The 25,728-nt window shown below is 43.7% G+C and overlaps 1 protein-coding gene across 2 annotated transcripts in view; it reads left to right on the top strand.

Annotated features, from left to right (window-relative positions):
* KMO (kynurenine 3-monooxygenase) overlaps positions 1 to 24,703 on the top strand; it is a 473,316-nt gene extending 448,613 nt beyond the window's left edge. For both annotated transcript variants that reach the window (XM_086927255.1, XM_086927254.1), the window contains 3 exons: positions 15,498 to 15,599; positions 21,598 to 21,657; positions 24,181 to 24,703. In XM_086927255.1, coding sequence (XP_086783381.1) covers positions 15,498 to 15,599; positions 21,598 to 21,657; positions 24,181 to 24,351 — 333 coding nt within the window. In that variant the 3' untranslated portion in view covers positions 24,352 to 24,703. The remainder of the gene's footprint in view (positions 1 to 15,497; positions 15,600 to 21,597; positions 21,658 to 24,180) is intronic.
* Positions 24,704 to 25,728: the final 1,025 nt, after the last annotated feature.

Below are 25,728 nucleotides of genomic sequence, written 5' to 3'. Positions count from 1 at the left end.
GTGGAGCTTCCGAGTGGAGCTTCAGAGTGCAGAGTGGAGCTTCCGAGTGGAGCTTCCGAGTGCAGAGTGGAGCTTCCGAGTGGAGCTTCAGAGTGCAGAGTGGAGCTTCAGAGTGGAGCTTCAGAGTGCAGAGTGCAGAGTGGAGCTTCAGAGTGGAGCTTCAGAGTGGAGCTTCAGAGTGGAGCTTCAGAGTGGAGCTTCAGAGTGGAGCGTGGAGCTTCAGAGTGGAGCTTCAGAGTGGAGCTTCAGAGTGGAGCTTCAGAGTGGAGAGTGGAGCTTCCGAGTGGAGCTTCAGAGTGCAGAGTGGAGCTTCCGAGTGGAGCTTCCGAGTGCAGAGTGGAGCTTCCGAGTGGAGCTTCCGAGTGCAGAGTGGAGCTTCCGAGTGGAGCTTCAGAGTGCAGAGTGGAGCTTCAGAGTGGAGCTTCAGAGCGCAGAGTGGAGCTTCAGAGTGGAGCTTCAGAGCGCAGAGTGGAGCTTCAGAGTGGAGCTTCAGAGCGCAGAGTGGAGCTTCAGAGTGGAGCTTCAGAGTGCAGAGTGGAGCTTCAGAGTGGAGCTTCAGAGTGCAGAGTGGAGCTTCAGAGTGGAGCTTCAGAGCGCAGAGTGGAGCTTCAGAGTGGAGCTTCAGAGTGGAGCTTCAGAGTGGAGCTTCAGAGTGGAGCTTCAGAGTGGAGCTTCAGAGTGCAGAGTGGAGCTTCAGAGTGCAGCTTCAGAGTGGAGCTTCAAGTGGAGCTTCAGAGTGGAGCTTCAGAGTGGAGCTTCAGAGTGGAGCTTCAGAGTGGAGCTTCAGAGTGGAGCTTCAGAGTGCAGAGTGGAGCTTCAGAGTGGAGCTTCAGAGTGGAGCTTCAGAGTGGAGATTCAGAGTGCAGAGTGGAGCTTCAGAGTGGAGCTTCAGAGTGGAGCTTCAGAGTGGAGCTTCAGAGTGGAGCTTCAGAGTGGAGCTTCAGAGTGGAGCTTCAGAGTGCAGATTCAGAGTGCAGATTCAGAGTGGAGCTTCAGAGTGGAGCTTCAGAGTGGAGCTTCAGAGTGGAGCTTCAGAGTGGAGCTTCAGAGTGCAGAGTGGAGCTTCAGAGTGGAGCTTCAGAGTGGAGCTTCAGAGTGGAGCTTCAGAGTGGAGCTTCAGAGTGGAGCTTCAGAGTGCAGAGTGGAGCTTCAGAGTGGAGCTTCAGAGTGCAGAGTGGAGCTTCAGAGTGGAGCTTCAGAGTGGAGCTTCAGAGTGGAGCTTCAGAGTGGAGCTTCAGAGTGCAGAGTGGAGCTTCAGAGTGGAGCTTCAGAGTGCAGAGTGGAGCTTCAGAGTGCAGAGTGGAGCTTCAGAGTGGAGCTTCAGAGTGGAGCTTCAGAGTGGAGCTTCAGAGTGGAGCTTCAGAGTGGAGCTTCAGAGTGGAGCTTCAGAGTGCAGAGTGGAGCTTCAGAGTGGAGCTTCAGAGTGCAGAGTGGAGCTTCAGAGTGGAGCTTCAGAGTGGAGCTTCAGAGTGGAGCTTCAGAGTGGAGCTGCAGAGTGGAGCTGCAGAGTGGAGCTTCAGAGTGGAGCTTCAGAGTGGAGCTTCAGAGTGGAGCTTCAGAGTGGAGCTTCAGAGTGCAGAGTGGAGCTTCAGAGTGGAGCTTCAGAGTGCAGAGTGGAGCTTCAGAGTGGAGCTTCAGAGTGGAGCTTCAGAGTGCAGAGTGGAGCTTCAGAGTGGAGCTTCAGAGTGCAGAGTGGAGCTTCAGAGTGGAGCTTCAGAGTGCAGAGTGGAGCTTCAGAGTGCAGATTCAGAGTGGAGCTTCAGAGTGGAGCTTCAGAGTGGAGCTTCAGAGTGGAGCTTCAGAGTGGAGCTTCAGAGTGCAGAGTGGAGCTTCAGAGTGGAGCTTCAGAGTGCAGAGTGGAGCTTCAGAGTGGAGCTTCAGAGTGCAGAGTGGAGCTTCAGAGTGGAGCTTCAGAGTGCAGAGTGGAGCTTCAGAGTGGAGCTTCAGAGTGCAGAGTGGAGCTTCAGAGTGGAGCTTCAGAGTGGAGCTTCAGAGTGGAGCTTCAGAGTGGAGCTTCAGAGTGGAGCTTCAGAGTGGAGCTTCAGAGTGCAGAGTGGAGCTTCAGAGTGGAGCTTCAGAGTGCAGAGTGGAGCTTCAGAGTGGAGCTTCAGAGTGCAGAGTGGAGCTTCAGAGTGGAGCTTCAGAGTGGAGCTTCAGAGTGGAGCTTCAGAGTGGAGCTTCAGAGTGGAGCTTCAGAGTGCAGAGTGGAGCTTCAGAGTGGAGCTTCAGAGTGCAGAGTGGAGCTTCAGAGTGGAGCTTCAGAGTGCAGAGTGGAGCTTCAGAGTGGAGCTTCAGAGTGCAGAGTGGAGCTTCAGAGTGGAGCTTCAGAGTGCAGAGTCAGAGTGCAGAGTCAGAGTGCAGAGTCAGAGTGCAGAGTCAGAGTGCAGAGTCAGAGTGCAGAGTCAGAGTGCAGAGTCAGAGTGCAGAGTGGAGCTTCAGAGTGGAGCTTCAGAGTGGAGCTTCAGAGTGCAGAGTGGAGCTTCATAGTGGAGCTTCAGAGTGCAGAGTGGAGCTTCAGAGTGGAGCTTCAGAGTGCAGAGTGGAGCTTCAGAGTGGAGCTTCAGAGTGGAGCTTCAGAGTGGAGCTTCAGAATGGAGCTTCAGAGTGCAGAGTGGAGCTTCAGAGTGGAGCTTCAGAGTGGAGCTTCAGAGTGGAGCTTCAGAGTGGAGCTTCAGAGTGGAGCTTCAGAGTGGAGCTTCAGAGTGCAGAGTGGAGCTTCAGAGTGGAGCTTCAGAGTGCAGAGTGCAGCTTCAGAGTGGAGCTTCAGAGTGCAGAGTGGAGCTTCAGAGTGGAGCTTCAGAGTGGAGCTTCAGAGTGGAGCTTCAGAGTGGAGCTTCAGAGTGCAGAGTGCAGCTTCAGAGTGGAGCTTCAGAGTGCAGAGTGGAGCTTCAGAGTGGAGCTTCAGAGTGCAGAGTGGAGCTTCAGAGTGGAGCTTCAGAGTGGAGCTTCAGAGTGGAGCTTCAGAGTGCAGAGTGGAGCTTCAGAGTGCAGAGTGGAGCTTCCGAGTGGAGCTTCAGAGTGCAGAGTGCAGCTTCAGAGTGGAGCTTCAGAGTGCAGAGTGGAGCTTCAGAGTGGAGCTTCAGAGTGCAGAGTGGAGCTTCAGAGTGGAGCTTCAGAGTGGAGCTTCAGAGTGCAGAGTGGAGCTTCAGAGTGGAGCTTCAGAGTGGAGCTTCAGAGTGGAGCTTCAGAGTGGAGCTTCAGAGTGGAGCTTCAGAGTGGAGCTTCAGAGTGGAGCTTCAGAGTGCAGAGTGGAGCTTCAGAGTGCAGAGTGGAGCTTCCGAGTGGAGCTTCAGAGTGCAGAGTGCAGCTTCAGAGTGGAGCTTCAGAGTGCAGAGTGGAGCTTCAGAGTGGAGCTTCAGAGTGCAGAGTGGAGCTTCAGAGTGGAGCTTCAGAGTGGAGCTTCAGAGTGCAGAGTGGAGCTTCAGAGTGGAGCTTCAGAGTGGAGCTTCAGAGTGGAGCTTCAGAGTGGATCTTCAGAGTGGAGCTTCAGAGTGGAGCTTCAGAGTGCAGAGTGGAGCTTCAGAGTGCAGATTCAGAGTGCAGATTCAGAGTGCAGATTCAGAGTGCAGAGTGGAGCTTCAGAGTGGAGCTTCAGAGTGGAGCTTCAGAGTGGAGCTTCAGAGTGCAGATTCAGAGTGCAGATTCAGAGTGCAGATTCAGAGTGCAGAGTGCAGATTCAGAGTGCAGAGTGGAGCTTCAGAGTGGAGCTTCAGAGTGGAGCTTCAGAGTGGAGCTTCAGAGTGGAGCTTCAGAGTGGAGCTTCAGAGTGGAGCTTCAGAGTGCAGAGTGGAGCTTCAGAGTGGAGCTTCAGAGTGGAGCTTCAGAGTGGAGCTTCAGAGTGGAGCTTCATAGTGGAGCTTCAGAGTGGAGCTTCAGAGTGGAGCTTCAGAGTGGAGCTTCAGAGTGGAGCTTCAGAGTGCAGATTCAGAGTGCAGATTCAGAGTGCAGAGTGGAGCTTCAGAGTGGAGCTTCAGAGTGCAGATTCAGAGTGGAGCTTCAGAGTGCAGATTCAGAGTGCAGATTCAGAGTGCAGCTTCAGAGTGGAGCTTCAGAGTGGAGCTTCAGAGTGGAGCTTCAGAGTGGAGCTTCAGAGTGCAGCTTCAGAGTGGAGCTTCAGAGTGGAGCTTCAGAGTGGAGCTTCAGAGTGCAGATTCAGAGTGTAGAGTGGAGCTTCAGAGTGGAGCTTCAGAGTGCAGAGTGGAGCTTCAGAGTGGAGCTTCAGAGTGCAGAGTGGAGCTTCAGAGTGGAGCTTCAGAGTGCAGAGTGGAGCTTCAGAGTGGAGCTTCAGAGTGCAGAGTGGAGCTTCAGAGTGGAGCTTCAGAGTGGAGCTTCAGAGTGCAGAGTGGAGCTTCAGAATGCAGAGTGGAGCTTCAGAGTGTCAAGAGCAATGCCAATAGCTCTAACTTTAACAAAGGCAAAACCATTGCATTGTAAATGCTTGTTATTTTACCGAATCACATGCTCATGCTGCTGCCTGGTTTGTCTACATGCACACAGGCAGAATCACTCGGTACAAAATGGCTCCTGTTCACTCGTCAGTACGGTCTTGCGCCGCCCCACCTTCCCCCTGCCAAATACATTCATTCCAAATACTGCTTATTTTCATATCAGACTGACTTCTCACATCTGGGATAGCAGGGGCACCTTCCACAGTGATTAGTGCTTCACAAAAAATAATTCTCGGCTAGCGCTCAGAAGCCTTGAAGCTTTGATTGAATGACACTGCAGTTTGATGCCCCGCTCGTTTTTTGATGCTATGCGTTCCAGACACTGATTTTATTAAGACTCACTTGGAGCTCTAAACTGTCACTTGATCTTTCTTTGGGTCATTTCGTTTGCCCGGAAGGACTAACATATCTGTGAAACCTCTTCTTTTATAGTTTGAGCATCGTCTTCGTTTAGCAGGATAACATTATACATTTGAAAATACAAATATCCGGGAAGAGCAGAGAGCAAATCTCCGCGATGTTGGGCATTCTCCTATCATAAAGGAAGCGTGTTGGTGGGACCTGTGGCATCTAACGCATCATTTAACCCTATATGCGTGGGCACCTACCACAATAATGTATAGGATGAGTTTGTTCCGTTCCCGTTTTTAATTTGATGTAAAACTCAAATCACTGCACACTCTCTACTACACACTCTCTACTACACACTCTCTACTACAGTCACTACTCTCTACTACACACTCCCTACTACAGTCACTACTCTCTACTACACATTCTGCTACACACTCTCTACTACAGTCACTACTCTCTGCTACGCACTCTACTCTCTACTACACTCTACTACACACTCTCTACTACACACTCTACTACACACTCTCTACTACAGTCACTACTCTCTGCTACGCACTCTACTCTCTACTACACACTCTACTACACACTCTCTACTACACACTCTCTACTACAGTCGCTACTCTCTACTACACACTGTACTACACACTCTACTACAGTCACTACTCTCTACTACACACTACTACACACTCTCTACTACAGTCACTACTCTCTACTACACACTCACTACACACTCACTACTACAGCCACTACTCTCTTCGACACACTCTATACTAGACACTCTCTACTACACACTATCTACTACAGTCACTACTCTCTACTACACACTGTACTACACACTCTACTACAGTCACTACTCTCTACTACACACTACTACACACTCTCTACTACAGTCACTACTCTCTACTACACACTCTACTACACACTCACTACACACTCACTACTACAGCCACTACTCTCTTCGACACACTCTATACTAGACACTCTCTACTACACACTATCTACTACAGTCACTACTTACTACACTCTCTACTACACACTCTACTACACACTCTACTACACACTCTACATTACACACTCTACATTACACACTCTCTACTACACACTCTCTACTACACACTCTCTACTACACACTCTACACTACACACTCTACACTACACACTCTACACTACACACTCTACTACACTCTACTACACACTCTGCTACACACACGCTCTACTACACACTCTACTACACACCCTCTACTACTCTCTACTACTCTACTACACATTCTCTATTACTCTACTACACACTCACTACTTTCTACTACACTCTACTACAGACTCTCCACTCTCTACTCCACACTCTCTACTCCACACTCTCTACTCCACATTCTCTACTCCACACTCTCTACTTCAATCTCTCTACCTCAATCTCTCTAATTCAATCTCTCTACCTCAATCTCTCTACTTCAATCTCTCTACTTCAATCTCTCTACTTCACATTCTGTATTACACACTCTCTACTACACACTCACTACTCTCTACTACACACTCTCTACTACACACTCTACTACACTCCCTACTACACATTCTCCTACACACTCTACTACACACTCTACTACACACTCACCACTCTACTACACACTCACCACTCTACTACACACTCACTAGTCTCTACTGCTCACTCTCTACTACACACTCTCTACTACACACTCTCTACTACACACTCACTACTCTCTACTACACACTCACTACTCTCTACTACACACTCACTACTCTCTACTACACACTCTACTACTCACTTACTACTCTCTACTCACTCTCTACTACTCACTACTACTCTCTCTACTACTCACTACTACTCTCTCTACTACTCTCTCTACTACTCTCTCTACTACTCTCTCTACTACTCACTCTCTACTACTCACTCTCTACTGCTCATGACAATGCCATTTATTTATCTGTTTCCAAAACCAACACATAAATAAAACATTTGTCATTTACAATGCCAAAAGCGCTAACTTTTGCAAAGGCGAGACCGTTGCATTGTAAATGCTTGTTGTGCTGAAGATACCTATGTCTTTTCCTTTTGACATGTTGGATCCAATATGGGCATAATTTATAATGAAGATATACTAGATATCATATATTTTAAAACTGCTCAACAGCAGACCTCAGTTCAAATCTTTTTTATCAGCATTGGTGCATATCTGTGGTCCAAACAGGATTAGCAGCTATCAGCTCATAGCCATTTTTCATTTTCAGATGGTGAAAATATGGTTGAGTAATATGCGAAATTGTCAAGAATTCTTCTCAATTTACCTTGATTAGCTTTTTTTCATGACAGGATAAACTCATTTTCACTCTCTGCCACACAATCATCGTGCCTTAGGGTTTCTTATCTTATTTTTCAGTTTCCCTGCTTATTTACCTCATAGTTCATCTCTTTGTTGTCCCTTCACTGAAGGTTTTTTCACCTTCAACTTTTTCTAGATTTTTTCCTGGTTTTCTATACTTCAACATGAGTTTGAATCTCCACCTTTTTACTTATGACTGATTCAACTTGTTTTATGATATGAAGGGTTCATTGTAATAGGAAATGATCTTCTGTTCCTGCTCTCACCGCTGGTTCACTCACAAGTGACAACATTTGTTGTGCCCATATCTATCTATATAATTGTGGTCTATTTGGATTCACTAGGGGATGGCTCTAGTCTTAGATGAACGGATGTATCGAGTAGGAATGGAGATCACACCGGCGATCACACCGAAGCTTTTTTCACCTTGAGATACCGCACTGTCCATCTATCGACCCAGTCCTCATGAAGATCCCAATTTTAGAGGATCGAAACGCCGTCGACACGCAGCGCAATTGAAGGCGCGAACATACAATGTGGTTCATCTAAGACTAGAGCCAGCCCCTAGTGAATCCAAATAGACCACAATTCAGCTGGAACCATATTGTTGCCTCAAGTCACTGTATATATTCCTGCACTAGTCACCTTGCGCCGTTTTTGCTGTTCACATTGTCACTTGCGTCACCACCGTGCACACCACTTGCACTTGGTGTTAAAAAGGAGAAAAGTTTTTATTTCTCTGAATCTTTCCAACTTTGAATATGTGCACTGTGAGAACAGCTGATCTAGACATACTATTTTGCAATGTTAGAGAGTGCTAGCTCACACTTTCTTCAAGGTCTTTTAGTTCTAAGATGTTTGCATAATTGGGTGAAGGCTGAATATTCTCTTGTGAATGAACACATACTGTAGAAAATAAATGCCTTTTTTCCATGTTTTCAATAGGTTTACCTTTAAGATTAGAGAGAAGGTAGCTTATTAGATCTTAAAGGGTGATTAAACATAAGCTGAAAAGTTTAATAATTTTTTCACCCCCAGTACCCTTATTTAGGGATTATGATAGACGAGAAGCTCAACTGGAGAGCAGCCATAGAAGCGTGTAAACACCAACTTCTCCGATCTATTGCTGCTCTTATGAAATTCGCCCAAAAGCTGGGGAAAAAGCCTCCAGTTGAATTACTTCAGATCTATAGAGCTAAGTGCCACTCCATCGCACTTTATGGGGCGGGCCTATGGGGACATAAAAACACAAATGCCCTCCAGGTAGCAGAGAATATCTTTACGAGATTCTTGCTTGCGGTTCCAAAAAGAGTCTCCACTTTCGCCTGTCATGCAGAACTGGGACTACCACACATCGAAGATTTGGCTAAAGTCGAACCCGTACACCAAAGCCATTATTACGGACTGCATGACCTTAGACAGTGCTGAAAAAATAGACTGGCTCATATACGTAAAAAAACTTTTCACAGACCTAGGAATGGCGGAGTATTACTATAATCCCGAAACCATTGCCGAAATAACAAAAAAAGAACTAAAGGCAAAGGCGCTGAGCCATTTCGAAGAGCTACGTATTACCGTGGAGATTAAGAAACCATCCGTACAGCACTTCATAGCAGCCAAAACCACCCTGGAAATGGAACCATACCTAACCTATGTAAACTCACAGTTTGAACGTTTTCTACTTACGAAATTCAGGTTGAACATTTTCCATAGGGTGGTAGCATTCCCTAAAAGAAACAGTTGGGAAGATTGTCTAACTGCCTGCCCATGTGATGAACTATCAGAGCAGTCAACAATGCACACCGTACTGTTTTGCAAATTTTACTCTGCACACCGTAAACTTTGGCTAATCACTTTGCTCTGATCTTTTCACCTTAGAAGATGCCGCCCTGCTATGCTTCGAATACAATTTTTAAACTCTGCATACGTTTGTAAAGTTGTTAGCACCTTTTTAAAATGCATTTTTAAGCACAGGCTAAACCTTCAAAATAATAATCCCTAACCTTTCTGATAAAGTAATGATGACTTTTTCTCTTAATGAATTGAATATCCATTAGCAATGTTAAATTTTATGAAATGCTTGTACACTTTTATGGTTTTCTTTGTAATAATGAAACCGAATAAAGATTTTACTTACTTACTTAATCATTTTTTCACTATCAGGAATGCTGAGAAGCTTGAAAGTGAGCAATTTTTTATCCCACATTTCTTTAGTGAAATATTAGATATTTGCAGAACCCTGGTTATTATACGTCAAAAGGAGGTATTTAAAAGAACATTAAAAATGTATTTTAGCACTGCACACATCTGGCTTGATTTTGAGGTAGATTGAGACTGCTGATTTGTGTCCGCATTCGGATTCAGTTCTCTGCCAGAGGAGAATCCCACAAGCAGATTTTCCACCACATCAATGTCCGTAGGATGATGGTAATTCTGCCTCCTGATTTCCTGAACAGCAGAGAATCAACCAAGAGGATATTTTCTATCTTGTGCAATCTCGCTATTTATAGTTACCACTTTTACTTCATTTCATTTCTTAAATGAGAATATAATCCAAATATTCAGTAGCCATTCCCTTCTCATCCCTCCCTCGCTTGCCTTGTGAGGTTGTCCTGCATCTACAGACACCAATCGCCATGCCCCTTTCAAATAAAATCAGACACCAATCACCATGCCCCTTTCAAATAAAATCAGACACCAATCACCGTGCCCCCTTCAAATAAAATCCTCCTCTCTACCTCTCTCATCCTGTTAAGTTTCTTTCACAGACTTATCAATCCAGCAGGTGCACAGCAGTGGCTGCTTCATGTGCGTTTTTTAGGAAATATCTTTTTCATGTGGCGTTGAGTGGTGGAGCACTACAGGGCAGGCTGACCCTTCCTTGAGACACCGCCATGCTGCTGGAAAAGGATCCGCTTGTAGGTTCAGCAGCGCGTGCTCTGACAGCTGTTCAGGATGGCGTCCAGCTGGCCCTGAATTGTATGGGGCTGTTCTTCAAGGCCGGAAGAGGCATGATCAGTGCGTTTCCAGGACAAGTAATCACTGCACAGCTTTGGAGGGAGTAGCAAGGCTTCCCTAGAACTCAGGACAACCACGAGGATGTTGAAGCTGCCCAGTGGGATGTTCATAATTAATTTCAATGATGTATGCATTTTTGTCCATTGATTTGTGTCATGTGCAGGTTTTCACCTGTTTGCTATCAGCTCTAGAGCACCCATTTGTGGCTTGGTGAGAGTGCATTTTTTAAATTGATGTTTTGTAGTTTAAAAAGGGGATTGTGTCAGTTCCTTTAACCCCTTCCATGCTGGTGACGAACCCCAGCCGTCATGCACTACAGTGCTCGTGTGCTGATGACGGCTGGGGTTCGTCATGGCCCGCCCGTGTTCTGCCGGCGGCCGCACACGGGGAAAATCGCGGCCGCACGGAAGGGGTTAAAGCGATGGAGGGGAAAAAAAGTATTAAAAGTAGGGGTGGGCATAACAGCCATTATTCTGACTAATGTAACTACTTGTAATTACTGCAAAATGACACATAATAATGGGTAGTTATGTAAATAGTGTAATCCAGTCTTTAGCACTATTTTTCATAATGCAAAATGCCCCCTGGTGTTCCAAAATGGCCAGAGGATTTATTTTGCGCTACGAAAATAGAACTAAACACAACAGGACACAAACAGAAGTAACCAGCAGTCACTCACTCTCTCTTCGTTTTTTTAAGCAGATTTTATTAGGGTTTAACATCTCAACGAGCAGCACTCAAGAGCATCAAGTCAGCAATTATTGGTAATACATTGAACCATAATGCTCTCTGTTCATACTTTATATTAACCCAACTTCCCATGCCCCTCCCTCTCCCGGAGTCAACACTGCATAAGCTATGTAGCACCCTATATAGACCTGCCCATGTATCCCACCGAATCTACATGAGAGGGTGTGGAGTTTCTTAAACTAAGTGTGATGTACTGTACAGGAAGTGGGAGGGGGAGGGGCAATGTAGCATCAGTGAGGGACTGACACGATCCATCAAGAAAAAGGGCGGAGGAGTGGATGTCTATGTCCTCTCTTGGGAGCCCGCTGGCGATCCCGCCTCTGGAGCGACCAAGCTGTCTACCAGCCCGTCCTAGGCCCTTGTTGCTTCAATTATGCCTATTCCTCGTTTAGCCTCTCCAACCAGTAGCTGCCCTTTTCAGCCAACCATTTTTCCTATTCTTTTTTCCAAGCAATTATTTCGGGTCCTCCTGGCAATTTCCAACATCGTGCAATTTCTCGCTTACACATAATTAATATTTGTAATTTTTATTTTGGAAGTAATTGGGGACAAACCCAGCATGCAAAGAAGGGAACCTTCTTTCCTATAACAGCCTCTACTATGTTTGGGATCTCTTCCCAAAACAGGTGCAGCCTAGGGCACTTCCTGAACAAATGTAAGATGTACACCTCTTCATTTTTCCATCTGGAGAAAGCAACCTCAGCTACATGAAAGTATTGTCTAATCCTTGTGGGGGTGAGATTGAACTTGTGCAACACATAATCATTGATGAGTTTGAAACAGGCGTTCCGGAATGCCGTTGGCATCCTCTCCAGTATCATCTCCCAGTCTCTGTCAGGAATAGTGATACCCAAGTCCTCTTCCAGTTGCACCTTCAGGCGCTCCAGTGGGTGCTGACAATCAGCCAGTATTGACATGAGGAGACAGGACACTGTTTTTATTGTGCCAGCAAACAGTGCCACATAATAGCAGCGCTGGAGAGCACGCAGCTCCATAGAGCCCATGCCCCAATGTTTCATAATCGCCATTGTGAGTGCTCTTTGTTAGAGGAAGTGACCCTGTTGCAAGTTAAATTCTTCCTGGAATTCCACAGATGGCAACAGCATGGAGTCTTTGAAGAGATCCCCCAGCCTCGTCACCCCCGCTTCCACCCACATATTTATATCTCTCCTGTAGCCTCCATGCTGCAAGTGTTTTAACAAAGCGATCGGCGGGTCTGGGGACTAGGGTACCCGAGTACCTCTGCAAACATCTGTGCCAGTAATCACTCTGAACACTTGCGTATCTCCTATCGAGGGTCGTTGTATTCTCAGCAACACTTAGGAAAGGGTGGTAGAGGTTGGCACAAACAGGCTCAAAGCCCTAGTTGGGTTTCTCGTGCTGCCAGCCACTGAACAACCGATCAAGTAGGGTGCCAAAATCATACGTTTCAAAGTCGGAGACTGCCAGACCTCCTGATGTTGTGGGTTGCAATACAATTGGCACCAAATGTTTTCACAAAAGTATTGGGTCTGTGGGCTGCACTGCTTCATCAGGAAGTCATCCTCCTTCACCCTTACCTGGATGATTGGCTGGTTCATTCATCAGCGAGAGGTCAGATGGACCAGCAAACACAGCAAGTGTTCTCAGGTGTAAGATTCCATACGTTTTTGATAAAATTGGAAAAGTTGCAGTTGGTGCCATGCCAAGGATAACTTTTCATAAGATCACAAGATTTCAAATGGACATTGGATTGGTAATGCTTCCAGACGAGAGAGTTGTTAAGATCCAGTCTCACGTCATGGATTTTCTCTCTCAATCTTCCCTGACTGCTGCACATTGCTTACAGATGAAGTCCACCCCTATGAGGCATGACTTAGGTTTGATGGATACACAGAGTATGTTGTGAGGGTCCCCCTCCCCCTCCCTCCCTCTGCAATAATCATAAAGATGCATGCTAGCCTGACAGGTTGGGGGCTTGGTTGAAGTACCAGCAGGTCCAGTGTGTTTGGTCCCTGATTCCAAGGAATTGAAAGTCATTCTTGGAATTCATGGAATTGAAAGTCATTCTTGTGGTGCTTATGCATTTCTCTCACTTGCTGAAGAGAAAGATCACATCGATCAGAATGGAGAATATGACTGCAAAGTTATAGATCAACAAACAAGGTGAGAGAAAGATTGGCTCCTCTCTCTAGAATTTCAAGCCAAATTCTTGCTTGGGCAGAACTGAATGTGATTTCTGTCTCACAAATCCACATTCAGGGAATCTGCCATGCCATTTTGGACAGTCTCAAATGCAATAAGAACAATTGATGGACAGAATGCTGAACAATGTCATATGTGCACAGTCTCAGCAGGGACATTCCAACATTCTCTTCCATTACAGGTGTTTGATCAACTATGCCCGTAGAAGGGTCAGCCAGTAGTATTTCTGTTTGCCTCTCCGCTCACTTCTCAGGTGGAGAAATTTGGGCAAGGGGGAAGGACCATGTCCCAAGTGTCTTATTTATGCTCTTTTTCCTTTTAACAGAATTTTTAGGTGATTGATCACCGTGATAAGAAAGATGACCTCAGTGATATTTATTGCTCCAGTGTGATCCTGTACCTGCTAATTTCCCCTCCTGATATCGATGAGGGTCTCTCAGGAACTAGTGTTCTTTACAAACCGATACCCCCTAGATGTTCGAATTTTGGATTAGAAGACTCTCTCAAGGTTCAGTCTACTTGACTGGAGGTTGAACGGTTAGGGTTGAGGAGTTTGGAACTGTCTGATTCTCTGGCTTCTTCAGTGCAGGCTTCTAGAAGGACATCTGAATTTAAGTCTTATGCCAAACTTTTGAGATATTTCATCATGTGGTCATTCTAACATTCTATCGTCGGGAGATACTTTTAATGATAAGCCCAATGTATTTCGGGCTGGGCCCTTCATCAAGGGCTGTTTCCTGATGTGTAGATATTAGTTCTTAAACATCACATTTGGTAAACACGCTAGTGAAAGCATAGCGGGTTTTAACTAACGCGATGATTACATTTGCTTCAAAGAACTCTATAAAGACAAATAAATTGAAATGAAAATTGCCATGGATTAATGGTTTCATTTTTGAAATCTTAATAAAGAGAGTGCAGACTGGGGATGTTTTTGACATTGAGGGAGGAAAAGGCAGCATTAGTAGTTCTACTTATCCCATGTCTCGTGTTCAGGTGACGATACCCATCAGGACCCATTAAAAGATAAATGGAAAAAACAGTGCAAAACCAGGAGTGCGATTGTCAATCATTTTCTTCTTCTAATCAATTTCACCCTTAGACAGTGGGTTTGATCTCCATTCTTTCTTTTGTGCCTGATGGTTTTCATCTGGAGCTTAAAGCATCTACATTGTTGATTCACTGGGAAGCTTTCAGGGCTATCAGGTGTGCACTGGATCAGCTAGGGAGGCCTTCCACAACTGGACAGTGAAGGCATAAAACAGGATATATATTATTATACAGGGTTTGGTGCAGTGTATAGTTTAAGAGTGTTAATAACATTTGCTATATCATTGCTTCAGTTCTTCCTCCTTGATATATTTTGCTGTTATGAGAGGCACTACAGGACCTGGCTTTTGAGCGTCTAGATCCAGTAGATGTTAGGAGTCTAACATTAAAAACGTTTATTTCTAGTGACAATATCATCTGACAGACGTTTTGATGAACTGCGGTCTCTTTCCGGTAGATACCCTTCCACCTCCTGGTCCATTTTTTGTTCCCAAGGTGAATTCCAGATTTTCCAAGCAGCAGGAGGTGATGTTACCTAAGTTCTTTTCTTCTCCTACTTTAGAGGAAGATATTAGCATTTAAACCCTTAATGTAAGAAGAGCAGTTCTCATCTAGCCTTTGGCCCCAACTCTAAATAGATGGATCAGGCCCTTAATCTCTCTAAAATTGCAGCTCAGCAGGCTTGCTTTCTCCTCCTGGGGTTCAGGGCAAGCCATCTAGGGGTATGCCAACTACTGTTGCAGACATCCAGAGTACCTATAAATATTGTGGAAATTTGCAAAGTGGCCAATCGGTCCCTTCAATGTAGTTTTGTGAACTATTAAATAATTATGCAAGACCTGGACTTAAAGGATATTTTTGGCTCCACGTAAAGTGATTAGAGGGAGGGTGTAGGTGTTGGATATGTCTAAAGAGTCTTCTGCATTCAACCCAAGTTGTACTGGATTTGCATTGGTACATTTCATGTGATGGATTTAAGCAAGGAATGGACAAGATGGTAATGCCTCAATTACGTACCAGTAATTGCATTACATTGCAATCCTTATCCCCTGATTCAATTCAGTGCCCCCTCGCACCGCCCTGTACTTTCAAGATCAACTTGTTTTGGTTCTGTCTCTTGCTTTGTACTAACAGGACGAGCATGGGAATGGGCTGTTTTATTTGAAGGGTCATTGGTGTCTTGGAGGCAGTTCTGCCTCATAATGTGATAAACTGAAGCAAAGGACAAGGACTCAGAGTAATACAATTACCGGTAGGTAATTGAGGTTTGTTATTACACAAGATCAGATAGCTGTTATTGTCTTCAAAATATACTATTATGAAGGAATCAGATATGTTTAATTAGTTTTCTCTTGTTTCAGATGCGTGCACATGTCAATTCTAAATGGTTCCTGTTCAGAAAATATGTAGACAACTTTCTCCATGCCATCTTCCCTTCTACAGTTGTTCCATTATACACAATGGTAAGATTACATTTTAACATGCTTGCCTGATTTGCAAATCTATGCTCTGTACTTCTGTCATGGAATTGTTGGAGAACATATCTAATACAATTACTGTATGTACAATATGTCAGAAAGGAAGATCTTTCCCTTCACTGGATGAGCAGGGGGATGCCTTCCATAACTACATGATGAAGGCATGAAACAGGATATACTACTCTGGTTGAGATGCAGTCCAATGGTTAACAGTTGAACTAAGGCTGAACAAAATAAAACACAGACAGTTAGAATGCCAGTGGTGGAAAATGCTTTCAATGCCAACCGATTACATTTTAAGGAAGCTCTGAAAGGCTATAAAATCAGAAAAGCCAAACAAAGCATTCTAGTCACATAAGATCATGTGCTTTCTTTACATGCTGAACATTTTTTTTGATCTACAGTGTATTGACGGACATTTCCAGCTTGAGCTTCTCTTTTTCGAGAAAGTGGAAATGATCAGATGGAGCACTGAGGGTGGTCTCTTCATGATGACGGTGACATCCAAGGATGAAGTAGTGGCTATGTTAGCAACGTTTCCCCTGCTAACGACTGCAAATTTACTGGGGCTGATGAAACTAGGGTGCTCTGATGAACCCTGAATATTGACGATTTTCAACCATCTTGTCGCATTGATTGCACAATCTTTATGCTACATATTACATTTCTCACTTGAAAAAGACCAGATGTAATGCATTTTTTAAGGAGGCAGCTGTCATTCCACTATTAAAAAAATCAGACTCAAGCTATCTCTCTATTTTGAAATGTTTGCCCTATTTTATTATTGCCTTGTAGGGCAACCGTGCTGGAAAGGTATCTGGCATCCTCTGTGAGCATTTACAAGCTCATAATTCTTTAAGTGAGAGCCAGATGTGTGTCTGTCAGTCCGGGACACAGCTTGGATCATTTCCAGTATCTATCCTGGAGGAGCTCAAAGATTTTTTTAAGGCTAGACACGTCTGCATAGGAGGGAGGATCAGAAGTCAAAAATTATAATCAACCCAACTAGGCAGGATTTACAGCTGCCAGACATGTGTGAAATTTCTATAGAATACCAAACCTAATTGAATTCTCCAGGTAATACCATATCTCAGTAGTCCTAGTTTCCAATAAGAGAAAGGGCTTCCGGTCCCAGTGATTTGTCTTTTAAGGCACAGATTTTGCCAGGGTTAGGTTAAACAGATTTATTACAGATTTTGACTTTCTTTGAGGGTGCGCAAGATTGATTCCCCTCGTTATCAATGGTATTTACAAAGGATGGTGAATCTCAGAACCTTTAAACATCAAATATTCAAGAGAGGAACACAAGCTGGCAATATAATGGACAATTCCTGAATCCCAATGAGTCGATTCTCCATTCTGCCATCTGTAGAATTTGCTGACTTGAAGATCGAGCAGAGATGCTTGATTATTTTGGATAAATCTGGTGCTCTGAGCTTAACTCTGGAATCTGCAGAAAACCCGGGTACCTAGGGACTAATATTATAAAAACAACCCAGAGGAGATTTAGGATACACAAGAATATATGCTCTGTGTTCCTAATGAGGGCATTGTCAATACATAACTGTCATAATAAGACGGGACACAGGTTCCAGAAGAATAGCCTTTATTTCATGCCTCCACTGCTCTACAACTCTTCAGCAGTCTGTTTCCTCCGCAAAGCATCTATCATCATTCTAAGGCTAGCTCTCTGGCCAATTTATGGAAAGTTCTAATACTCTAAAGGGTCGGGGGTATAGGAACACCTTTTCACCCCTACCTTAACTCTTTTGCACAGCATGCTTAGACAGTTCAAGATGACGTCTTCCAGGAGTCACTGGTCACATCTGATCCTGTGACCCAGCCCCACCCTTCACTGACATCTCTGGCAGGACCTTTCCCACCAAAACTTCAAAGAGGATCCCATTCCTATGTTGGCTTTGGTTATCTGGGCTTCCTCCTTTGCTCACTGTGCCTGGGCTGTCCCCAACCCTGGTACAGTGTGACAGGTAAGTACTAGATGCACATATGCATCCGAAACCCTTTCTCCTCAGGAGCTGAGGGAAGTACTGTTAAATATACATTTTGTGTGGGGTGGCCTTTGTTGGATAGAAGTATAATTAACTTGGCCCAGCAGGGTGATAAAAAGACTGGGCGGTGTTCCTGAGCTGAGCCAGAGAAATATGACAGTACTGGATGACCCATAAGATGTACATGTATTGTCTTGGAACCTGCAAATATAAACTGGGCGCACCCTTTCCACCCCAGTTCATACCTCACTGGACTTTGCCTTCCTAAGGGAAGCAAAACTGCACTTTAAGGCAGATTTTCCTCTATATATAATAGCAAAGTGGCACCGTGGACGAAAGAGTAAATCACACTGACTTTACCTATTTGTGCCCGTGTTGCAAAGTCATCCTGTGCCTTGGCACCCCCTATAATTTGCTGACTGGTACTGGTGGTAACTGACTCTGACTGACCTTGGGCTCTGCCGAACCAGGACCAGGGCCCGTGCTATGCTGAAAGATACACTTAAATACAGTAAAAACACCTACATACACTAGGATACACTGTGCGTTGGGGTACCCCTGTGATTGGCATGACCTCCCTATAAGACTCTAATACATAATAGGGCAAGGGGATTGAAACTACCTCTTAAGTCCCATATATATAAAACAGGACATGGCAGTTTAAAGGCCAGCAGTCCTTTCTGCATTTGCATGTGTGCACTTCTGAAGCCTGAGATAAGTTTAGAAGTAGCTCTGTGTTCGAGGACTGCTCTTGAAAAGTAAATTGTGCCCAAACTCGACTTTGGTATTTGGGGCACTTATAAATAGATAACCTACAATGTGTGGGTAAATTAGGTACCACCAGGGTCTCCCTTAGGTGCCCCAGTGGTATAGGATCAGGTATTTATAAAGAAGACCCTCGTAAAATGAATGCTATATGCCCTGGGTTAAATGAAATTGCACATTTCAATTCCCGCATTGTTATAAAGTGTATCCCACAATCGACTTTGGTGCTAGGAGCACTGTGGAGGGAGTATCTACATTATTTATACAGATTCAGGACCCCTAAATGTTAAATGTCGTATACTTGTAAAGCGCACAGCTGGCCCAGCAAAGGGGCGTCCCGGTGCTGTATACCGCTGGGGAACCCGTCCTGGCTTTCCCTGTGGGTTGGTCCCTAATGGGAATTCCCAAGGTGGAGCCAGGCATCCCCGGCATTGATGGGGCAGTTGTGGAGATTAGGCAAGCTAATGCCCAGAGTTGCTAAGTGGGACCCCAGGTTAGAGTAGGCACCGAGGCGAGAATTGTCGAGTCCGCTGACCCTGGACCACGACCCTGCCGCGTCGGGATTTGAACTCTGGTCCCGGGCCAACTTCTGCTCCCGGGTTTGCCGCCTCTAACCAGTGAGCCACACCACTCCACCTAAAGTCTCCCCTAGGTGTTCCAGGGGTGGGCGTTCTGTAGATATAGGCAGAGTGCTTAGAAAATATGTTTGTATAAGCTCTGGTGCTGGAAAATGGCCCAAGTCATTGTTCCCTTGCAATTCCCCTGCCACACAGGTTAACATGGTGAGAAGGTATTAACTGATAAATCCTGATAGGAGGATGATACAAATAGCATTCAAAGACTTCCCAGAATGGTATTGATGAATCCAACAATTTGATATTGTTGGATTTCTCCTAAAATGTACAGACAAGAAATTATAAGACTTTCCTGTCTATAAGGCCAGAATCAGCCTTCCAGTAGTCTGCCCGGATTGGTACGAGTTAAGTGGATTAGCCAGGCTCCTTTGAAGAGGTGATATAGAGCCCCTGCGATTAACCAGCTCTGCTGGGAAGGCCGTGTTCTGTTACACAGGAATGCCAGAGCATGGGGATAAGTAATAGACAATGGACTTCAAGGGAAGGTGAAGACACCAGCATCATTTACAACTCTACTCTTTTGAACCCAGCCAGATGCTAGGCTTAAGGAAGGAAGGAGCAGATGAAAGGGGGGATAGACTATAGAGGTTAGTCATCCTAGGGGTGTGATTGGCCCTGCTGGAAAATCAGCCATGATGAATTTGGAAGAATTGGTGCACTCTGGGACAAAATAGTGCTACACTTTGCAGGATGTTGTTAGACCTCTGGGGTGATACCGTGGACCCATTGGACAGTAGTGCCCACCTGCTTGACCCAGAAAACTTGGAATAAGTATCTGAGAGGGGCAGAGCCTCTCAGTTCTGCTGCTTGAAACCTAAGGAGCCCTTCTGCACCATCTGGACCTACAGCCCTGTGGAATGCCTTGCTGTAAAAGGACTAAATAGTGAACTCCCCTGCAAGCTCCAGGTTAACAGAGCTCACTTGAAACATCACCACCAATAATCCTCAACCTGGAGCAGTACCAGTGGATTTGCAAGGGTTCTGTCCAAGTGAATTGTGGGAATTGAAGTCCTCAACTTTCAAGAATCATCTTGGAGCTTCCAGACCCTTGGAGTAAGTTTGAGGCACTTTGGGACCCTTTGGAGAACTTGAGGAAGAAGTTCCAGAAGTTTGGAGGAGTTTGGAACAAATTTGGAAAAAAAGATCCATAAGTAGACCGACTCAACCTGGCCAGCCAAGCCACCTGCCTTCATTTCGAGCTGGTCTGCCATCCAGGGTCGTCCCGGTAAAAAGCTCTGTCTGTCTGACTTCCAGGGTTTGACCTGGAGTAGGCAAAATCCGAGGCCGGCGTAACCTCACCGAATCCGGCCTGGTGAAGAGCATCGAGGGGCCCCGCAAGAAAAAGCTCCATAAATGTTGCTACGTCTGAGCGAAGAAAAGGTGACCAGGAGCCTCCTGCCTTCAACCGCGAGTCGGCCTGGATCCTTGGTTCATCCTGCTGGAATGCTCTGGACTTGCAATTTGTCCGGGAGCTCATCGCAAGTCAAACCCTCAACGAATCTGGACTGGCTGAGAGCTTCAAGAGACTCTGGAAAGGAAAGCTCCAGAAAAGTTTCTAAGTCGGAAGGTAAAAACTTTGACTGAGACCTACCGCGAGGGGTAGCCGAGCAGGGCTACATTGCAGTCAGCCTGAAACATTGACTTTGGCCCTGTCTATCGGGACCAGATGTCCTGATAAGGTGCTATAGGTTTCTATGAGCTATATAGTGCTAAATCTTTAAAAAAAATTATATCTCCTATTCCCTACATTGGATTTTTGTCTTTTTGGTGTCATTTTAAAGATAAAAATAGTTCCTATGTTTATAAATTGATGTTCGATATTTATTGTGCATTGTGTCTTAATTATTTACTGAATTTGTGTTTTTAAATGCTTTACTTACCTGTCTTTGAAGTTAAGCCTGCCTAGTTACCAAGGTTTGAGCATGGGAATAATTTTCCAAGAAGTATTCTGAGCCCTATACTGTATTAGTGACCTTATTGCCAGCAGAAAATATACAAATATACATTTGCCCCTACTAATAATCCACTTTCCTTCAGCCCATTAATATTATAAGGCTAATCCCATATCATCATCTAATCCTTCAAAGTCCCCTCTGCACAAAGATAACTGTGTGCAGTTACCAGGCTGTCCACACACATGTACCCAGTAAAGTACCCCTTACCTGAGCTGCATCGCAGCAACCTTACCTTAGAAGGTGGATACAGGCAGTAAACAGGTGTAGTTCATTTACCATGTGATTACTGTAGGTGAGACACATAGTGAGATTCACCCAAAGTAAAAAAGGTCTAAAACCAGGTGATCTAAAAGGCAACAAGTCTGGGTTTATTGAATGGGCAGAACCCATTTTGCAACTCCAGGGTATCCCTAATAGCTGAGAATGTTGCTTATTACAACTAGTATATTAGGATGACAATGAGGTGTGACAACTTTGTTACTTGCATGAGCCTGTCCGCAATGTGAATATTATTTTGTGAAACAAATACATGCTTTGGTATGCAAACACAGAACAATAACAAAGGTGCAAGAAAAGATCTTCTAATTGAATATTTGTAAATGTTTTTTTCTTCCTTTAGGTAACCTTCAGTAGGATCCGATACCATGAAGTAATACAGCGGTGGAATTGGCAAAACAAAGTTAGTTAACAGTATTTGTTTGAACTAAAAGCTCTAGCCAGAATTTAAACGTATTGAAACCAAATTCAGGCTGAATTCTTTATTGTGAAAGATTACAAGTAAAATGTATGACATATTCAAAAACCTTTTCCTATTAGTGACGACTGTGTGGATAAGTGAGTAAATGAAAAGATGCATTTGTCAAGCAAGAGCAGCTTCACCTAAGTAAGGGACATTTCAATGGCATTCAAATGAATGTCCGAGTGAGACAAATATATTTTAAACATAGATTCAAACTCCTTAATGGGGTGAGACAAATATGTTTTGAATATAGATTCAAACACCTTAATGGGGTGTATTTATTTTATGATAATAGTCCTGGGCACTTTAATAACATATTGGTTGTTTGGAATAATGTTGTATTTTTTGTATGTGTCAATATTTAAAAAAGTAGGGCCAGATTTATGTCCAGATCAAGCAGCGCAACAAACTATATTGCTGCGCTGCATTGCGTGACAGGGAAAGGGCAGGAATGCGTTGTATTTAAGTCAACACAGTGCATTCCTGCCCTTACGCCTACGATGGCGGCCTTTTAGCTGCCTAGCACTAATGCAGGTACCCTTGCGCCATGGTGTAAGGCTGCCTCAATTATAAAGAGGTTGTTTTGTGCAGGAAGACATGCCTTCCTGCACTAAAATAATGCACGGAGGCCTTTAAAAACCCAGGAGAAATAAACATACTTCTAATTACACCTTACCTGGGAGGCAGTTTTTTGGCACATTCCCAGGTCTACCATATATGGTAAATCTGGTAATGCTTCAAACTCCATGAATGTTGCATGGGAACAATCACGCAACAACCATGAACAAGCATCCCTGACGCAGAGTAATACTACCCTTCTATGAGTGGAACTCTTTGAGTTTCATGTTACTTGGAAGAATTTTTCCATTACGGATTTATTCCTCATTGGTTTTTGCTCCAGTGAATCGCACTTAATAGCTTTTTTTCTGTGGCTTACTTTTATCCAGTCCTTATCTCATTCTTACATAGGGCCTGAATTAGATAGATCTGGCAAAACACAATTTTATACTATCTCTGTCCTAAAGGGTTGCTGCTGGTAGCTTCTGATCATGATTTTGTAAAAGAAGAAGGAAACTGATATACTCATGTCGATAAGTGAAACTATTGTAATCTGTGTCAAAATGATCTAATGCAGGCACATTGCGGGCCAAATTTAGAAGTTGCCAGATAAGGGGAATCCATCAAAAACTGTGGATGCTCTGGACACTAGCCTCTCAGTTACCTCACCTTTAATTTGAGTTGGGGAAGTGCAGGGTCTCCAATGTTGGAGTGTCAGTTAGCTCTGCTGTTAAAAACCATTGACATGCTTTCCTAAATGCCCCTGGGCCTCCAAAACCAAGTGAAGATTACCCTAAAATATTTATGGCAGGGTAACCATAACTAGATTTCCTTTCCCAGGTCTGCCATGAAAGATTATCCCATCACCAGAAAACTATGGGCACACATGTCAAGAAGTTATACAATAGCCAAGATGTATAAAAAGTAAATTTCCCACCCCTAGAGGCATACACCTAAATAAACAGAGAATCCCATAGGATTTTAGTACTTTTCGAGTATCCAGATTACAATTGTCCATAATGTGCTGGAAATGTTCTCCCAGCACATCAAAGACAATTTGATGGGTTTCTGTGCATTGGTGCCTTGCAAGAGGTTGCACCACCCGAAATCATGGCATAATATCCACCATAAATTGGGCCTGACTCTATGACTGGCAGTGTCACATCCACCCAATTGGTCTTTCAAATGGTGGAATCAACAGCTACTCCACCATTGGTAACACAGTCTTCCACTGCATTCAGAATACCGTGGGGTAACATATACGTGGGGGAATGGCATTTTAACTATTGTATGGCAGCTGTTCCACCTCAAAATCAGGCTCTCAATCCCTTTATTGAAAATATTTTTGGGAAGAATGTTTCAATATATTCCTACTTGAATTCATGTTCTGCCTTTTGTGGGTTGTTCATAATTAAATAATTTCTCAGAGCAAAAGGTTTGTCGTGCAAAGTAGTATTCCTCAATTTGAGGGCCATCAGAAGGTTTTTGATAGTGAAATACAACAGAAAGGTGAGAATCTAGGCAATCACAAGGTTTCCTGAATGCCTCTGTCAACAATTGAAGGCGTTTCAAAACTAGAACTAAAGTTTGAGCATACCTCCTTTGCTTACCAGTTGTCATCGATGAAGCAAACACTTGGTGAGATGAAGTGATGTATGCGATCCTAAAACATTATGAGAATAAAGGCCTTTAACAATCACTGCTGCTTTCAGTGATATAAAGTTTAAATGAATTTTGGAAATTTTCACTAAATTTATCTTCTAGGATGCATCTGTAATCAAGATTTCTTGGCAGTTCTCATGAGTACCAGTGGATCAATGAACACGATTTCTTTATTAGATATGTTAGCAGTAGCATGTTTCTATTCTTGTGGAAATAATTTGGCCATTTTGTTTTCCCTCTCAGGTAATCAATGGTGGACTTCTAGCTTTGGCAGCAACCTTTTTATTTAGTGGTCCTTTCCTGATCATAAAGTATGTGCCTCTTAGACCCAATATTTCCTTGGAAAGTTTGTGGACCTGGATCAGCCATGTGAAGAATGGTGCCAGCATCTCATTGCTAAAAAGCCGCAGTTAAGGGGCCGTATTATGGCCTAAGAAAGCAACCATTTCAGACTGAAATTTTACAGACATTCAAGTAAATTGAACATCATGTACTCAAGCCTGTTACCTGAAAATATACCAGACAAACATGAAGTAAACATTGTCTAAACTGTGATAGATATCATAAAAAAGAGTACATTTTTGCTTTTAATACCAACAAACCTCTTAATGTAAGCTTACATTACAATATGGTTCTTACACTTTTCATTATAGCAATTGTAGGCATTTGTTTCTTAATTAATACATGCCTATATTGTGTTTGTATTACATGCTTTGTTAAATGTTTTGATTATTTAAAATAGGCAAATTAAAGTATTTTGCATTAAGCATAAGCCGTTTTTCTTCTAAAATTATCTTACTAATATTTGACATTGAACATTACTTTCTGTAATTTTATAACAGCACAATCAGTCCTTTTTTATGAAATGCTGCTCCCTATTGACATGCTTGAAAAACCTAATGAATTTGTTTGTCTGGCCTGAGTGCATTTCTAGAAAAAAGAGTGTCCTTTCCTTTTTTCCCCTAAAAAGATTCTTATTATGCATATGTAGAGGTTTTTATCCTGTCTGCATCGTCACTACTATGATTACCAATTTCTGCTATTAGAAAAAAGTTGAACTTACTAAACGTTTTATCATTATGCATTCATTGCAAAACAAAGTTCAATTTGGGTGCACACATTTTTTGTTGTTGCCCATTTTGAACATATGGTGAAATTTATGAAGATTCAAATTTAGAGTTAGTGGTGGATATATTGGAATACCCGTGTGGACTACCTGTGAAATTAAGTGAACTCCACATGTTTTTCAAAGCTCTGCTTGCCAAAGGGGTATGCAAGCATACCTTCATCTATTACAAAAAGGTATCGACCAGTCTGATCTCCATAATCAAGTACTTAAGTTTTCAGCATTCATTGTTTAGTTCAACACTAGGTGGTGATCATGATAATAAAAAGAATTGCAACACAACAATCAAATTAAAGAATCACCAACTCCTGGTCCCAACTCACTCCCTGCCTCCCCATAATAAGACCATTTCTAAATCATCCATGATCAGTTCAATCATATAATTCCTTTTTTAACGTAGAACTCACTGCCAGGTTATATGCTTCTACCGCTCAGGTGCACTCTATTTATTCAGAAAGCTAAGTTTGTTTTCTATAGTTAAAGAGGTATTTATTCAGAAAGCTAAGTTTGTTTTTTATAGTTAAAGAGGTCCATGGCTCTCCATTGTGGTTGAAGCAGTGTGCTCAGTAAACCTTTCCACATTAGTTAATACACTGTTTTCTATTTGGTGTCAAATTGAATGTAGGTGCCTTTCATTTTACTGTTCAGCAGCTCCATCGCTAATG

Source organism: Lissotriton vulgaris, chromosome 6 (genome assembly GCF_964263255.1).
Source record: "Lissotriton vulgaris chromosome 6, aLisVul1.2, whole genome shotgun sequence".
In the NCBI taxonomy this organism is placed as follows: Eukaryota; Metazoa; Chordata; class Amphibia; order Caudata; family Salamandridae; genus Lissotriton; species Lissotriton vulgaris.
Note: the sequence above shows the minus strand (reverse complement) of the source record. Positions and strands in the feature narration are given on the sequence as shown.